Source organism: Ambystoma mexicanum, chromosome 8 (assembly GCF_040938575.1).
Source record: "Ambystoma mexicanum isolate Mex_15411 chromosome 8, UKY_AmexF1_1, whole genome shotgun sequence".
In the NCBI taxonomy this organism is placed as follows: Eukaryota; Metazoa; Chordata; class Amphibia; order Caudata; family Ambystomatidae; genus Ambystoma; species Ambystoma mexicanum.
In genome coordinates, this window is record NC_090929.1 from 1,159,775,589 (window position 1) to 1,159,794,369 (window position 18,781).

General features: G+C 46.9%; 1 protein-coding gene across 3 annotated transcripts in view; it reads left to right on the plus strand.

Annotated features, from left to right (window-relative positions):
* The window catches only part of DNTTIP2 (deoxynucleotidyltransferase terminal interacting protein 2), a 308,996-nt gene that overhangs the window by 279,947 nt on the left and 10,268 nt on the right, over nt 1–18,781 (plus strand). For all 3 annotated transcript variants that reach the window (XM_069611233.1, XM_069611231.1, XM_069611232.1), the window contains one exon: nt 2,098–2,262. In XM_069611233.1, coding sequence (XP_069467334.1) covers nt 2,098–2,262 — 165 coding nt within the window. The remainder of the gene's footprint in view (nt 1–2,097; nt 2,263–18,781) is intronic.

Here is an 18,781-nt window from a genome sequence, read left to right on the forward strand (position 1 = left end):
CCTATCCTGCAAAGCACCGTACTTGACTTTCCATGCCTCGAGGGTGGTGCTTAGGACGCACCCCTCCTTTATGCCCAAGGTGCCGTCGGACTTCCATCTTAACGAGCCCCTGGTGTTACCTGTTTTCTTCCCGTCTCCTTCGTCGCCGGCCGAGAGGACTTTGCACTCGCTGGATGTGGCTAGAGCGCTGAAGTTCTACGTGGACCGCATGAAGAGTTTTCGGAGGACATCACAGCTTTTTGTGAACTTTGGACCTGTGAATCAAGGGAATGCTCTCTCGAAGTCTTCTATTTCCAGATGGCTCTCCGGCTGCATCATGCACTGCCACCGGTTGGCTAACCGACCGCTGCCAGGCCGTCCGAGAGCCCATTCGACCAGAGCGATCGCTGCTACTACGGCGTTCCTATCTGGTGTGCCCCTGCTGGACATCTGCAGGGCTGCTACGTGGAGGTCGATGCACACCTTCACGAGATTCTACTGCGTCGATCGGGATTCCAGGGAGGAGTCCAGGGTCGGCCAAGCAGTGCTGCGCAACCTGTTCGCTTAAGGTGAGCTTGGTGAGGAGGTAAGAGATGCTTAATGTTGAGTTGTTGTATTGCTTAATGTTGAGCCTTTGCCACCTCCCGTTGTTGTGCATGTGTGTACTGCTATGTATTCTTATATTCATGAGCATGTGAATCCATGCCAGACCCCATGCTGGAGAAGGAGCACGTTACTTACCTGTAACTGTTGTTCTCCAGCATGGGTCTGGCATGGATTCACATGCGAACCCTCCCGCCTACCCCTCTGCGGCTCTCCACTTGGTCATACTGCCACTTCACGTGCTACCAAATCTGAAGTGGCTGCCAGAGGCGGGGCTTAGGGAGATGGCAGTCATTGGCTGTGGTCAGTATGACGCAGAGATCAGTGATTGGTTACTACTACGAAAGACAGATCAGAAACGAAACTGATACTGATTTTTTTCTTTACCGAGGATTCCCAGCCTGACGACGGGGAATATTCATGAGCATGTGAATCCATGCCAGACCCATGCTGGAGAACAACAGTTACAGGTAAGTAACTTGTTCCTAATTTGGGCTCTAGCTAGAGTATAGCTCTTTTACAAACTTAGACTGAGTGCCAAAATGGCTACTTTACACAATTAGGCTTGAAAACCGGTAATAAATGTAGTGGTTTTTTTTTTCTGGAGTAGAGTAAAGGCTGTACTCATCAACTCCCAGCACTCAAAAGCGGTACAAAACAATGGGTGCACGGTTGGAATGTGCTCCTAGATTCAAAACTAGCAGAAAGTACTCAAAAGCAGTGCAAAAACACTGCTGCGCATTTGTAACCAGAGAGAATGGAAAGAGGTATACGTTATTGATTTTTGTTTGCTTTTGAAGCAGGGAGTTTGGAGAATAGTAGAGCAATCATTGCAAAGCACATCACGATGAGTATAACTGTTGGTGCTGAGTTTAGGGGTTACAGATAAGCAGGTGGGGAAAGGAGCAGGCAGGCAGTGATGGCATGTTTGCCCTTGACAATAGCCCTTTGTTAGTGATAATTGACAAGTTAGAAATTGTGTGTTGTGTGCATGTGGAGCAGTGAGGGAGGAAGTAGGTAACTGTGTGTGCACCTTGGTAGAGGCTTCCAACTTGACATGCTTACCTCTGTTTTTAAAATGCAAGCTTGCTTAAACCAGGGTGTTGATTTTGGGGCATAGTGTCTTGGAGATTCTACTTGACAGCCATAACCACTAATTATGGCATTATCGAAACGTTTACGCTGTATACAAACATACTTCAGTAAAAACATCTTTGTTTTTATGGGCAAGTGTGTCGCAGTCATGAATACTTGGTGCAGATTTGTTCCCGTTCCCCTCAGGATGGGTACACATGGACAGACTTGTGGAAAAAAGTCTGGAACCATGTCGGATTCTGAATAATTTATACCAATTAATGTGAAAGCATCAGTGAGTGACCATCACACGCCTACTAACATTTGAAGCTGTTTGAGTTTTAGAAGTGAGCCTTGTAGCCTCAAATGGAGAATGTGTTGTACAGAAGGCACAGTTTTCTAACTATAAATTTGAAGTGTTTATATATTTTTTTTTTCTAGGAAGAACGATCCAAGACAACTGGTGATGGCTGGTTTGGAATGAAAGCACCAGAATTAACAGATGAGCTGAAGAATGATTTGAAGGCACTGAAAATGAGGTCCGCAATTGACCCAAAGCGATTTTACAAGAAGAATGATCGTGACGGCTTTCCAAAATATTTTCAGGTATGGAGACTGTGTTAGGGGAGTTTTCCTAAAGTTCCATTTGAAGGTAAGACTTTAGTAAGCTATCCCAGTGGTTTGTAGATCCTCCAACTCGTATTATCTGTCTGTACTACTCAGACCTTCGCAGGGCAGTCAGGCTTACCTTAAGATGAAGATGTGAACTGTAGCTAAGTAAACTGAATCTAGTTAGTAATTGTTAGGTAAGAATTTCATAGAAATGGTCAATCGTCCTGACCTGGGTCAATCCCAGAACTTTTTTCTTTACTGGTAGATTCCTGTGAGTGGGAACCTTTTTCCACCACACTTGCATAATCCTTTACTCTTTTTATGGGTGTTGTTAGGGAGAATTCTCAGAAATGTGCTAATTCCCTTCTACGTTAGAGACCCCCAGCTCTTTTGCCGGACTTTACATTTTTATTCTGGAGAGAGTAAACCTTTTTCCCACTCTCTCATGTATTTTTCTTTGATTTCAACACTGTGTTTCTGACAAACTCCATAGGCATCATCTTTTTACATTGTGACACACAGCACCTTCAGTGCAGTGGCACAGGGAAGTCCTTTAGATTTCCCAAAGGTTTAAATACCTTCTCTCGGTTAAACTACTGTTCCCAATAACTTGAAATTGACTTTACTTACTGTTTTGTAACTTTTTAGACCCAGCACCCACTATCTTACATAGAGTGCTGGAGGGGTTAGTTAGTATCTCCTTTGTCTACTTTCTCATGTAACATCTTTGTTACCCTTTTTACAATTAATGGCTGTTGGCAGTGGTTTACTTTTTCCTACAATTGTGTGTGTGTTTTTTATTTTTACCGCAGGCTGCACTTGCAGCTGCAGTATTGACCCCATGGGTGCCCATTTTGTCAAAATGGCCCGGTCTTCTTTTTTCTCTCCATTTCTTGTTGTAAAGGTCCTTCTTGAGATTTACTCTGCACGCCAAACCAGGTTTGGTCCCTTTGTCTGTTTTGTCTTTGGCAGGGTTCACTGGTGAAGCCCACCTCTGGCTCCAACGTGTCTGGCAGGGCAGGAAGCGAGGGAGGTTCCCGAAACTCCCTGTGTTTAGTCTCCTTGGTTACAGGAATGCACCAAAGGTGATTGGCCAGCTGGCTGTCCATGCAGGACAGCCACCCTACTGAGTGAGTGACAGCTATGCTGCAAATGAATGGGATAGACTTGCATAAAAGGCGAGGTCTTTTGCAAGGAAGGCAGTCGACCATTGGACAAAGGAATCCAAAGAAGAACTTGGAAGAGAAGCTTGCTGCAACTCCTGGACCGTTGGTTTTCCCGGGGAAGCCCGGCTGCAGTGCCGAAGCTCCGAATTTGCCTCGACTAGAGAAGCCCTGCAAAGGACAACTTCTCCCCTTGGGTTGGTGGGACCAATCGACCCCAAGACAAACTGATCTGGAAATCCTCTCGTTGCTGGCTGTACTTCCATTGCTGCCGCAGGAACTGAGTGCCAGAGAGGGGAACACCAGAATCGAGTGCATCTTTTTTAAGTCGGACCCAAGCTCCAGGAAGATCCTCCAGATTCCCTCGAAGCAATACTAACCAAGCTGAGTCATCTCAACAGACTGCTGGACCCCAGAAGCAAGGAAAGCTCGCAAGGTATCCGACAACCACGGTGATGCTATTCGCGAGAAGCTGAAACCGCGAAGTGCAGCTGATCTGAACTTTGCCCATTGCTGCCGCCAACCTTGTTATGGAGAATTCTCAGAAACGTGTTAATTCCCTCTACCTTCGAGATCCCCAGCAACTTTGCTGCTTTTTGAGGACTTGATTTCTTTTAACCTGGAGAGAGTAAGACCCCTTTTCTCACTCTCTCATGTGTTTTAATGTGATTTCGTAGTCCGTTTCTTTTGGTAGGCATCTTCTTTTACATTCACACAGCACCTTCAGTGCAGTGACACAGGGAAGTCTTTCAGATTTCCCTAAGGTTTAAATACCTTATCGGGGATAAACTACTGTTTCCCAGGGCAGTAAAGTGAAATTGACTTTCCTTACATTTTTAACTTTTTAGACCCAGCACACGCTATCTTACAATAGGGTGTTGGAGGGGTTACCTAGTATCCTCTTTGTCTAGCTTCTCATGTAACATTTTCATGTTAGCCTTTCCTCACTGAATGGCTGATGGTGGCAGTGGTTTACTTTTTACTACCATTATGGGATTTTTCCGCGGGCTGCCTTCGCAGCCACGATAAAGTACCCATGGGTGGCATTTTTGTCAAAATGACACTGGTCTTCTTTTTTCGCCATTGCTTTGTGGAAAGGTCCTTCTTGGGATTCTCTGCGCGCCAAACCAGGTTTGGTCCCTTTGTTCATTTTGCCTTTGGCGGGATTCACAAGTGAAGTCCGCCTCTGGCTCCACAGTGTCTGGTGGGTGCAGGAAGTGAGGGAGGTGCCCGACTCCCTGCACTTTGTCTCTTAGGAGACCCAAATGCACTCTGTGGTGATTGTCCGGCAAGGACAGCCACCCTGCTGCGTGAGTGACAGCTAGGCTGGAATGATTGGGAGTAAGCTGCATAAAAGGTGAGGCTTTTTGGCTTGGAAGGCAGTCGACCACTGGACGAAGGAATCCGAAGAAGAACTTGAAAAGGACACCTGCTGCAACTCCTGGACTGTTGGTTCCCCCGGTGAAGCTCTGCTGCTGTGCTGAAACTCCAAATTCGTATCGACAGAGAAGCCCCTGTAAGGACGACTTCTCCCTTTGAGTTGGTCGGACCAATCAACTCCAAGTAAGCCACTTAGACATCCTCTCGGAGCTGGTTGAATTTCCACAGAGTTGCTGCTGGGAACCGACTAGCCTGGGAGAGGAACACCAGTTTGTGTGCGTTGCTTTTAAGCTGGCCAAGAGCTCCAGGAAGGTCCTCCATACTCCCAGGAAGCAGGACTGACTGACTGACTGACTGAATGACTGACTGAGCCTGAGCCTGAGCCCCCTCAACAGAGTGTTGGACCCCAGAAGCAAGGAAAGCCCATCTCGACAGCCAGGAACCATGGTGTTGCTATTTGCGGTAGACTCGAGGTGCTGAAACGCCAAACAGCCATTTGTTTGAAGTTTGCCGGTTGCGAGCGGTGACCGTCCCATTGCAGTGCAGGAGTTCCCCGAAGTCCTCCCTCTTGTCCCCATGACTGAGGCCCAGGAACAGTGAGGTCTGCAGAGCTGCACAGGAACAGAAGTCATCTGCTGCACTTTTTCTTCAATCCAAAGGTACTGTACAGTCTTGAGAGAACTTACCTCCTTGTTGTAGAGTTGCTTGCAGCTTCTACCCCTCACAAGTCTAACAGCTTGTGGCCCTACATTGATTCTTCTTTTTCTTCAAAGACTTCTTAAACATTGTGCAGACTTTCCTTACTTACCTGCAAAGAAGTGCTTCAGCTCATATAGACTTTTGCCCATTGACTTTAGCTTAGCCTGTTCAAATGAATAACTCTTATTGGGGATCTGAAAGTATTTGCCTGCTTAAGAATATTTGTGAACTCTTGTGTGTTCTAATAAAGGCAGGTGAGTGGAAGACCCTCCGGGCCTTCTGTGTTCCACTTGACCCCCCTGAGCCCCCTCCTCGGCCCGTGTACCCCGCTCCTCTTCTCCGCTGCTTACTTCCCCTATTCCCGCCTCCCTAGCCCCCCCCCCCCTCCGGTGATTGGCTCTGCCTCACAGAGCTTCGTAGGCCCTGTGCCACCTCTCTCCCCCTGCCTGCACTTTCCATCGTGCAAGGCAGGTGAGTGGAGGCCCCTCTGAAGACACTCCGGGCCTTCTGTGTTCCACTTGATCCCTCTGAGCCCCCTCCTCGGCCCGTGTACCCCGCTCCTCTTCCCCTCTGCTTACTTCCCCTATTCCCGCCTCCCTAGTGCACACAAAGGAAGCAGGTGAGTCAGGCAGCAGAGCGCGACCTGGGCTAACGGAGAAAACACTGTAAAAAGTGTTATCCTCTGTGTGCGTTCCCTGCCCAGGCCCCATTTCCTGGTCTCTCCCCTTCCACCCGTCTCCCATCCCGCCCACAGGAGATTGATTGGCTGCCTGCTCTGCAGTCCCTGGGCCTAGCACCCCGTGTGCAGAGACCCGCTCCAGGCCCCGAAGGCTCCCTCTCCCAACCCGCCCTCTCCTCCTCCCGCTCCGCCCATCCCCGCTCTGATTGGGCCTCGAGGCCTTCATCTCTGGTCCTCCCAGGACAGCCCTCTGCCTGGCAGCCCCCTGCGGCTAAGGGCCCCAAGGCCAAGGGCGGCTCCAGCAGAGGCGGCTCCTAGAAGTGTCAGCAGGTGTCCACAGGGGAAGCCAGTAGCCAGCCGTCAACCAGCAACTACAAGGACCAGTAAGGTAAGGTGACTAGGTTTGGGGAGAGATACAGCTCTACCCTAGATACCTGGCCACTAGGCAAAACCAATGTCTACCAGTGTAATCAACCCCCATTGCCCCAAACTGCATTGATAGGACTCTCTCCCACTATACAGGTGTCTCATACTTAGCAGGGCCTCTGTGCCCAAATTGCATTGTGTGATTCTCAACTGCATTGATAGCAGGGCCGCTGTGCCCAAATTGCATTGTGTGATTCTCAACTGCGTTGATAGCAGGGCTGCTGTGCCCAAATTGTATTGTGTGATTCTCAAACTACATTGATAGCAGGGCCGCTGTGCCCAAATTGCATTCTGTGATTCTCAAACTGCATTGATAGCAGGGCCGCTGTGCCCAAATTGCATTCTGTGATTCCCAAACTGCATTGATAGGCCTCTCTCCCACTATACAGGTGTCTCAAACTTAGCAGGGCCCCTGTGCCCAAATTGCACTGTGTGATTCTCAAACTGCATTGATAGCAGGACCGCTGTGCCCAAATTGCATTGTGTGATTCTCAAACTGCATTGATGGGCCTCTCTCCCACTGTGCAGGTGTCTCAAGATTAGCAGAGCCGCTGTGCCCAAGTTGCATTGTGTGATTCTCAAACTGCATTGATGGGCCTCTCTCCCACTGTACAGGTGTCTCAAACTTAGCAGGGCCGCTGTGCCCAAATTGCATTCTGGGATTCTCAAACTGCATTGATAGCAGGGCCGCTGTGCCCAAATTGCATTGTGTGATTCTCAAACTGCATTGATAGCAGGGCCGCTGTGCCCAAATTGCATTCTGTGATTCTCAAACTGCATTTATAGGCCTCTCTCCCACTATACAAGTGTCTCAAACTTAGCAGGGCCGCTGTGCCCAAATTGCATCGTGTGATTCTCAAACTGCATTGGTAGGCCTCTCTCCAACTACACAGGTCTCAAGTGTAACATGGGCTTTGCCCCCCAGGTTACACTTTAAGATACCCAGACTGCGTTGTTAGGCCTCTCTTCCCATCATAAAGGTCTCTCAGGTCTAGCGGGGGTACTGCCCCCAAATTGCACTGCATAATACTCAGATTACATTGATAGGCCTTCTCTCCCACTGTGCGGGTCTCTCAAATCTAGCGGAGGTTCTGTCCCCAGATTGCACTGTATGATGCTCAGATTGCTTTGATAGGCCTCTCTCCCACTGTACAGGTCTCTCAAGTCTACCTGGGATTCTACCCCCAAATGGTTTCCCCATAGCCCTTTCTCCCACTATACAGGTCTCAAGTTCTGCTGCGGTTCTGCCTCAAAGTCACTCCACAGCCGGTGCATGTCCCTCCTAAACACACATGGTTAACTCACCACAGTGAACCACGTTCAGGGAGTCACAGACATAAGAACGCCACCATCAAAACCCAACTGTACAACCCTTATCCACTTCCCTTACCCCCACCAAGACAGCGACCAAACGTATTGGCAACATCAGCTGGAAATACCAACTACAGCCAAAGGCTAAAACCCGCAGAGGACAGCATCCACACCAAGTACTACACCACAAGACAACCAGACAACGCAGAACCAACTGGACAGTTCAGTCAACTCATCTTAAAGATTAAACAACTCGAAATCGTAGAATGCCGCGCAAACGACCCACCCAGAGGGAAAGAAGAGAAGAAAGAACAAACACCCCAGAACTGCAACTAAGAACCACAACAACAGAACACCCCCCCACAGACAGGATCAAAAATCAAACCAACTTTCAGAGAAGAGACAAATCCCTCTACCTAACTCCATACCTCGGTGAGAACGGCTCACCAGGCCTAACCAACGCAACGTCAGAAGCAGCAACATCAAACAACCTACCTAAATCACGAAGAAGAAGGATGAACACCACCAGAAACAACAAACACACGACCGAAGCGATAACACCTTACATCACCAAAGCTAGAAACCCCTCAGATCGACAACCGCAACACCTGGGAGACGAACTCGATGAAAACCTAAACCCAAGACTAAACCTAGAAGACCTTTTCGAGGACGCCGACAACCCGAAAACCTACACCTTAACAAGATCAGAAGACGACCCGAACAAGAAAAGCCAAACTAAACCACAACTCCAAACTACACTGCAACCTAATAAACGCAATATCCATGTCAAAACACTCTACAGAGATCTTCGACCTACTCGATGACAATGGTATTGACATCCTATTCATCACAGAAACTTGGCTGGACGACAACTACAAAATCGCACTCCAAAGCTGCCTTCCAGCAAACTTGAAAGGCCTTCAATTAAACAGGAAAAACAAAAGAGGAGGCGGCATCGCGATAGCCTTCAAAGAACACCCTAAAATAAGAACAGACGAACCACTCAACATCCTCAACTGCGAATCCATGGTCATACACCTAACAGCGAGCCCAAAAACCAACATCACATTCATCCTAGTGTACAGACCTCCAATTTATGATGCATCCTTCGTCGACAACTTCATAGAAGCCATCACCAACATAGCCATCAACCATGAACACCTAATCATCCTGGGGGACTTCAACATGTGGTTCGAAGACAATCACGCCAACTCCCAAAACTCACTGACTGAACAACTCACCACCATGAAACTACGACAACTAGTAAAAGGGGCAACACACTCAGCAGGACACACTCTGGACGCAATCTTCGCTGAGGAAAAACTCATCACCACGGCACCACCAATACAAATACTTTGGAGCGACCATCTCATCATCCCATTCGTAATCAGTCTGCCTACGCAAGTTTCAATCCAACCCCCTAAACTCTTACCCACCACAAAAAGAAACTGGAAAGTCGTCAAAGAAAGCAACCTCTTCGAAAAACTGGAGTTAACCAAACCCTCAACAACAGAACTAGAGCTAGCTAATCTAGACGGGAAAGCAGAGATATTACACAAATGGATCGCAGATACAATTGGCAAGATAGCCCCGGAAAAACCATTTACACCATCAAAAAAGAGAGCAATGGCTAAGTGGTTTACCCCACTATTAAGCACCATGAAAAAGGAAAACAGAAAGATGGAACTTGAATGGAGAAAACATTACAACCAAGACAAAAATACACTGTTCCAGAAGCAAATCCATGCATACAAGGACATTCTAAAAGCAAAAAAAAGGCACTATGATGACAGAATCACAAAGTCCACCAACATACAAAAAGAAATGTTTCACATCATTAAAGAAATGAGAAACCCACCAGGCTGTGACAACACCCCTACCCCCTCTGAGAAACTCTGCAATGACCTTGCAGACCACTTAAAAAAAAAAAAAAAAAATCAACGACATCCGACAAACCATCCAACAGAGGCCAGCCAACAGCAACATACAACAAAACGAACCTACCTCAAAACCACAACACAAACTCAATAACTTTCCTGAAAGATCAGCAGAGGCATTCGCAATGCTGGTAAAACACAGCAAGAAAGCGGGTTCACTGATGCATCCCTGCCCCCCGGACATCTACAAATCAATCCTCGCACAAGAAACGCCAGCGGAATACTACAGAAACCTTCTAAATCTATCACTAGCAACAGGCACCGTACCAAGGATCTTCAAATCAGCCTACATCAAACCACTTCTGAAAAACACAAGCGGCGACATAGATGACCTGTCCAACTACCGACCAATTTCCAACATCCCCTACCCGGCAAAACTCCTCGAAACCTACGTATACAAACTAACGCAAGAATATGTTGAAAAACGCCAACTGCTAGACCAAGCTCAAGTCGGCTTCAGACCCACAAGAGGTACAGAAACAGCACTACTATCGATCTGGGACGACCTAAAAACAAACGCAGACTCCAACACATCAGCCCTCATTCTGCTTGACCTCTCTGCAGCCTTCGACACAGTTGGCCATGACACCCTAACCAAAAGACTAGAAGACATAGGCATAACCGACACAGCGCTACGCTGGACTAAATCATTCCTAGCAGACAGAACGGAAACCGTTTGGATTAATCCCTTCAAATCCACCCCACGAGTTAATGACTGTGGAGTGCCACAAGGATCCTCACTATCACCACTGTACTTCAACATCTACCAAACCCCAGTTATCGGAATCTTCAAGAAACACATCATCACATGCTACAACTATGCAGACGATACTCAAATCATCTACAAAATCAAAGACACCCAAGCCGATCTTTCTAACCTAACTGACTGTCTAAAAGAAATCTACAACTGGATGAATACCAACAACCTGAAAATCAACCCAGTAAAAACAGAAATCATGATCATATCCAAAGACCAAGAGAAGGAAACCGCCATCCCGTGGCCAACGGAAATGGGAATCGCACCATCTAAGATAGTAAAAAATCTGGGAGTCCTGATGGACAACACCCTAACCTTAGAGCCGCAAATAAACGCAACAGTCAAGAAATGCTTCTTCCTCCTCCTCCACACGGCAAGAAAAATACTACCTTTCCTCTCCTTCACAAACACTCACTATCGTCGGCCTCATCATGTCAAGTATCGGCTATGCAAACAGCCTCTACCTAGGAATACCAGAATACCTACTAAAGAAGCTACAACGGATCCAAAACACAGCAGCCAGACTACTCCTCAAACTATCCAGAAGAGACCACATCACCCCTGCCCTAAAAACACTACACTGGCTCCCAGTAAAACAACGTATCACCTTCTAAACAATGTGCATAACGCACAGGGCAATCTGCGGACAAGGAGCAGAATTCCTTCAAAAGAAAATAACAATCTACAAGCCAACGAGACCCCTCAGATCAACTAACGAAATCCGCCTGGAACTAAAACCTTACATCAAGAAAAAACTCCGAGGCACCGCCTTCTACCACTTAGCCGCAAAACCTGGAACAGCATCCCAAAAGAAATGAGGAACACCAAAGATCACCTTAAATTCAGAAAATTACTAAAAACCTGGCTCTTCGATACCAGAGACTAAAACCAAAGCAGCAGTAAGACAAACGACTAAACCGGAAAGGACACTGACAAGCCCCAGAACCGACTGATAAGCACTCAGGGCACCAGGTGGGGTGAAGCCAGACAGAGTGGTACACATGCGAGACCCACTGAGGCAACAACCCCAGCCAATTCTTACCATCCCCAACCGCTGTATAGCTACAACTAGGTACCTCTGGGTTGTGGAACTAGCGAGATACCACCAATCACCGCACTAACTAAGATATGGACACTGGCAGGTGCACTGGCCATGTGGGTTGGGGTGGGGAGCATGCAACGCTGTTGACAGAACGGGCAGAAGAGGCAGTGAGATGCTCAAGGGGCCTCGTATACAAAACGAGCACGAACCTCCAGAGGCACGTGATGCCCAAGCACCCCATCGAGCGAGATTATGCGAGCACAACTGGTCAACCAGGATATAGATGCCAACTAACCGAGACCACTAACAATTTCCTCCTCCGCATACACCTCTCAAACTCCAAACCAAACACAACCACAAACCTCCAGCACAACAAACCGCACAAACTTCACCACACTGCAACAACAAAACAATAAATGCACATAGACCCGCACATCAGTACACAATGACTACCGGCCGCATACACCCCAGGCCCAGCCGACGGACCCACCGGGCTGAGGCTGCCAACAGTACATCACTGCTCTCTTGCACTTTTCCAACCTCCACCCACTAACTCACCCGCCCTCCCTCCCTCTTTCAGAGCCGCCAGAGCGCCAGGGGACCACTCCGGTGGTGATAGTGCGCGGTACAAATGTCCTTTAACATTAACATTCTTTGACATATTCCTAAGCTATTCTAAATGCAACAGTGATATATTAATGTCCCCAGCACCCTAGCTATTGAAGTCACTTGAGGGTGTAGGTTGTGTGGGGGCCAGCCCAAAAGGGTACTTACTGATTTAGAACCATAAGAGTGTATATTTGGAAGTATATTTGTGTGTTGTTTTAAATTGCTCCCTTTGGAAGAAGGCTTACTCTAACTGACTGATAAATTAATAATTGTTTAATCAAGAAACCTTGTGTAAAAGAGTTTATTTGAATACTTGTCACTGTGAATCTATGTGTACCTCCCCTACAGCTCACATTGACCCCTCTTGAGATAAGCCTGGCTGCTCAACACACTACCAACCTGTGTAGTACAGACTGATACCAAAGGTTGAGTTCCTATTGCCAGGTCAGGGTTGTTGTAGTGCACCCAAAGGGTACTGCATACAATCTTGCCTAACTCAATGCAATTCCCAACTGAGGAGAACACGGCCAAAAGACAGTAAGGGAAGTACCCCAAGCCTAAACAGTACCTCTGGTTTGAAGAAGAGTGGTCCAGCTGGGTTCTGTCTTGCTACAGCGGTGCAGCGGTTCCTTAGCCTCAGTTGTGGGGACAAGAGGGAGTACATCTGAGGGCTCCCGTGGCAGTACCTGGGAGGTCATCTGTAGCTACTGTTCTTTTCTGTTCAGCAGCACTTCACGGTTTCAGCGCTTAGCAAATAGCACTGTTGCAGATCTTGGACACCGGTTTATTTATTTATTACATTTGATTATACGCCCAAACCCTGGGCTATCATGGCGTAGGTTACATGATTACAGTCAAGCTTTCTGGTTACAAGGAGGTAGTGTTAGGACATAGCAATTAAAGTTTAGTGGTTACATGTTTTCATTTTCAGTTGACAATACAAATACAATGCTCTTATACAATATATACTATACAGTCAGGTAAGTATTTATTGAACAACCAGGTTTTTAGGAATTTTTGGAAATGATTATGGGAGGGTTCATTCCTAATGTTGTGGGGGGCGAGTTTCAGATTCTGGGCGCTGCTACCGGGAAGCTGGACATGCCTGTCCTAGTAGTCTTGATGTAGGGGATGATTAAATAGGTGCTGGAGTTGGATCTGAGGGATCTTATGGCTGCTTTGCGAGTGAGACATTGGTTAAGGTAGATCGGGGTGTTTTGGGTAATGCATTTATGGATGGTGGTGAGTGTTTTATGTAGTATTCTGGCTTGTATGGGCAGACAGTGTACTTCCCCTCCTAGACTGAGATATATGGTCCCTTTTTTTTATTCCCAGTGCTGCTCTTAGAGCTTTGTTTTGCAGTAGTTGCAATTTGGCTAGATTTTTCTTAGTGGTGCCTAGTAGGAGTATGTTACAGTAATCTAATTTAGACATGATGAGAGCTCTTGCTAGTGTGATAGAATTTTGAAAGGTAAGGAATTGTCGACTGAAGGCAATAGGTTTGGCTGTGTATGCCGTGGAAGAGGCGAGTGAGTTGATATGTTTACTCATGGTGAGACTGGAATCTAAGACACCTAATGTTTTGACTTGGTTTGAGATGGCTATGGGAGTGCCATCTATAATAATAGCAGTATAGCCCTGGTGCATTATTTTCAATCTGGCGGGTGTGCCAACTATGAGGATCTTGGTCTTTTTGCCGTTGAGGCAGAGACTGTTTGTTGGCATCCAGTTTTGGATGAGCGAGTAGATTTCTTTAATGAGTATGGTGTCTTGTTCTAGATTGCCAGTGATTGGGATGAGTATCTGCGTATCATCCGCAAAGTTAGTGTAAATTACACCCATGGCATCTAATGCTGCGAAGAGGAGTTTAGAGTACGCATTGTAGAGGGTGGGGGAGAGGCATGATCCTTGTGGCACACCTATGGGCACTGTAATAGGGTCAGCTGCCTCCTCGCCGATTGCTACTCTAGAGGTACGATCTGATAGAAATTATTTGATTCAGGAGGTTGCATCATTGGAGAAATGGAAGTTTATTGCAAGTGATAGACAAAGTTTATCATGATCTGCTAAATCGAACGCGGCAGACAGGTCGAGTAATAGTATGATGCATAGGTTACCTGAATCTCGAATGGCGTCATCTTTTTTTTTTTTTTTTTTAATCCAGTGGTGCTGTGTTTGGGTCGGAAACCAGACTTTCTATCGCCTAGTAAGTGGTTATTTTCTAGGTACGTTTGTACTTGGCTGTAAGCAATTTTGTCTGTTGCTTTGAAGGGTAAGGGGAACTGTGGTAATGGGTCTGTAGTTGGTGGAGATGGTGGGGTCTAGAGTGGTTTTTTTGAGTTATGGTGTAACCCAGGCTAATTTGATGTTGGGGGGGATGGAATTGGTACTGAATGATGCATTTATGAAGTTCATAATAATGGGTGCCATGATGGGAGCACAGGTCTTAGCTAGTTTTGCAGGAAAGCTGTCTCCTTTACAATTAGACGGTTTGAGGCAGGCAATCGTCTTGAATACTATGTCTTGGGTGACTGGAGTAAAGGTGAATTGGGAGGGGGGTACTATACTGTCTGCCAAGGTAGTGGTGGCGAGATCGGACGTGAGCGTAAGTAGCTTTCTTTTGGTTACGATTTTGTCTTGCAGCGTGATGATTTTGGTGGCTAAGGCATCCTGGATGGTAGTACACCATGCTTTACTAGCGATAGCTGTGCTGGGCGGTTTGATTGGTGTTTCTAGTTCCCTAATTATTGAAAACCGTTCTTTACTGTTAGATGCAGCATTGGTAATGTGTACGTTCAGGGAGCTAGTTTTCTGGGTAATTACTGCAGTTTTATATTTTTTAGCGATTACTTGGAGATCTTTTTTGAATACATTGGAGGGGTTTTTTTCTGCATAAGTGTTCTAACGCTCTTTTGTTGCGTCTGAGTTCGATAAGTTCATCATTGAACCATGAGTTACTGCGTTTCAGTCCGGGCAGTTTGGACTGTCGTGGTGCTACTTCGTCAATGGCGGTTTTTAAATTGGTGTGGTACAGGAGGGAGATGTGGTCAGTTGTAGCATTCATTGTGGTGTGTGCATTGAGTAGTTTATTTAGTATTGAATTTAGGTTTTCTGGTGTAAGTTTCTATGAGTTTCTCACTAATATGGGAATGAGTGGAGGAGCTTGAATTTGTTTAGTCTTGGCGGTGGAAATGTTGAATCGTACTAGGCGATGATCGGACCACAATATTTTTATGATGTCTTCCTAGGTTACATTGGTATTCAGTGTTAAAATCCAATCTAGAATTCTGCCTCTTGCATGTGTGGGGGCATTGACGATTTGGGAGACTTGCATTTCCTGCAACGCCTTTTGGAAGGCTGAGGCTTTCTGATCTTGTGCATCGTACAATAATATTATTATTATTATTATTATTATTATTATTATCGTTAAAGCCAAGGTTAATGTCTCCTAGTAGGATCAATTTGGTCTTGGGTTTGAGGAGCGGGGTAATGAGTAAGGGGATAATTAAATAAATTGTTTATGCAAGAAACCTCAAGTGTAAGAGTTTATTTGAATACCTGTAACTGTGAATCTTTGTGTAAATCCACTACAGCGCACATTTCCTCTCTTGAGATAAGCCTGGCTGATCAACACGCTACCAAAACTGTGTAGTGCAAGCTTATACCAAAGGTTGGGTTACCTATACCTGTAGTCATAGTTGTTTCTAGTGTTCCCAGAGGGTACTGCATTCAAACTTTGCCTAACAGTGAGTAAAACCTAAGGATGTAACATTCAATTACAGGTGCTTTTGAGATCAGTGAAACCCAGATTGAGATAAGCAGTAACTCTTGTAACTTATTTTTGGATGGCACACCGCTTACTCAAGGTAAGTAAAACCCATATACTTGTTTAATCTCACAAGGAATCCAGGTTAGACCTTTCCCAGCTATGCAAGTAACGTATGTATGACTTACAAGGGGCAGTTGGAACCAAAGACTCTCTGGGAGTCTGTCTACAACAGCACAGGGAAAGCAAAACCCAATGTTACACTTTACTGAATAACTCAGTTATTCTAGGTAGGCAACAACCTAATACAGACTTATTCTGGCCAGGCTAGCAGCAAGTCAGGGGAAGCAAGATCCAGTTGGGGGACACTCGTACAATTATCCTAGCAGGAATAATCTGGTGAAACCAACACATTGCTTTTGGGAAGATGCACAACCTAATCACAGGAGAGTAATTTCTGATGTTTGTTAATCTGCTTAGAATCACATGCTGTGCATAGGTCCGACATCCAGTGGTCACTGCGGAGTATTGCATTTTGTTTTTCGTAGTCGAAAAGGGGACGTCGACAAGGCGTGTCTGTAACACTATCCCTATAGTGACGTGCGTTGTACCCACAATCCCTCACGCGTCGAGGTCCCTCAGATTGTTTTTTTCCGCCCAGTTTCTGGTCGCCTTTCGCGGAGCTCCTAGAGAGACATTGCTATACTTACCACGGACCTCGGTCCTTTTGTCATAACTTAATATACTGGTAACGATCCCTCCCCCTCAACGTTAGCTGTGAAGCTGTTTCTCCGCCGAACTATTTTCGACGGAGAGGAAGAGCGGAGGAGATCCTTCGGCGCTGCCGAACACGTGGCCTGGCCTCGACGGCCAACTTACAGTAGGGAGAGTGGGGGTTAGAACTTTGTCTCTTCTCTTTAAAAATGTCTTTCTTTCTCCTTTTTCTTTCCCTTGGGGTTGTTATCACCAGCTATTATTGCCTCAGCTATGGAGAGGACACCATTTAAGTTTTGCCCACGCTGCAGGGGCAAATATACTTGGAAAGATAAGCACAAGCTCTGTAATCGTTGCTTACCCCTCGATCACATAGAGAACAGCTGCGCAGCCTGCAAGCTCTTAAAACCCAGGACTCTTAAAGAACGTAGGGTTAAGAGGTGGGCGGACTACGCGATGTCGAAGTCAGTTTCCTCACCCGCTGCCGCTGTTACTGAAAGTGACGAGGAGTGCGATAACTCGACGTCCGTTACGGAAGTCATGAACCCCCAGAAGGAGCGCTCCCGCTCCTCGTCGTCCGTCCCCGGCCCCGACGGGCTCGGCTCACGCCCTGCTTATGGGGATGAACACCCCGGCGACAAGGACGCACACAAACCCCATAAGGCTAAACACATTACCCACGGCTCTTCTTCGTCGAGAACGAAGGATCCATCAGCGCCGAAGGGGACGCAGGGCACTCCGGCGTCTACCGCAGACCGTAAAGGTCACAAGCCCCACCCGCAAACGCAGCCGCGACCAGCGATTGGGCTTCCATCTAACACGGGCGCTACCCCAAAAACATCCGACGCAACGCTCCATAGAGCGACCGTCGAGGTACAACGCGCAACGCACACAACGTCGACACCAAAGCCCTCGACGGACAAAATCGTGGCCGAGAGCCTAGCGAGAATTGTCGCCGAAGACGAACGTACGCGGACGACGAAACAAACGTCGAATACCGCGTCGAAAAAACACAAAAGTAGCCAGGAACTGCCCCTTTCTCCAAAGGACGCTTCTGAACTACCTGAAGGCTTTTCAGAAGGAGACGGGAACCTCTCGTCGACGTTGTGGGAGCGTTCGAAACGATTCGAAGGCGAAAACACTAATTTCCCCCCTCTAAACTATTCAGGGGTACCCCATGAGACCCTTGAAAGACTCCATTCTTGCATGGAGAAAATGGAAAGGTTTCTAGGAAACCAAGACCCACCCACTCACAAAAGACAAAGAGAATGGCCACAGGATGACCCTAGAGTCAAGATTCCTAGGCTGGTTGACCTCACTGAGGAGGAGCAATACCTCCAAGAAGAGGAGTGTTTGGGTGGAGAAGAAGAGGTAGAACTTGAGGAAGAGGGGTTCGAAGAAGATCCTTACACCACTCCTACAGGGTTTGAAGAGGATACAGCTACCTCGCAGCCCTGGCATTCACCGTCAGTGCAGCCTTGGCAATCCCCATCAGTACATTCAGACCCTGATGCCTTTCTCCCTTCTCCTCTCAAGGATTCACATGGGAACTCCTCTCCCATAGATGACCAACCTTCCCTCAATGCACTATTGCGCAAGGCAGCAGCGCATTTTGAGATTGATACAGGGGAAACTCTTCCAGACATTGACTTTGTAGAAAAAGTCATCAAAGAAAAAGCCCCTGTTAGCCAATCTATTCCACTCCTGGCTTCTATTAAAAGAAGAATTTCTCCTTCCCTTACTAACCCAGCTTTAGTAAGAGGGGTCAACCCTAGAATAGAAAAGCTCTTCAGCCCTTCATCCTCTGACCCTTTATACATCAGAGGACACTCTATTCCGGACTCCCTTGTGGTTACCAACACAAGAAAAAGAGCAGGGGTGCCACTATCCACTAGTGAAGCACCTCCAGACAAAGAAGGCAAAAAACTCTACGCACTGGGGAAGAGAATCACGACATCCGCCGCCTTCTCTACTAGAATTGCTAATAACAACTCACTTTTAGCTAGCTACGCAGATGCACAGTGGAACAA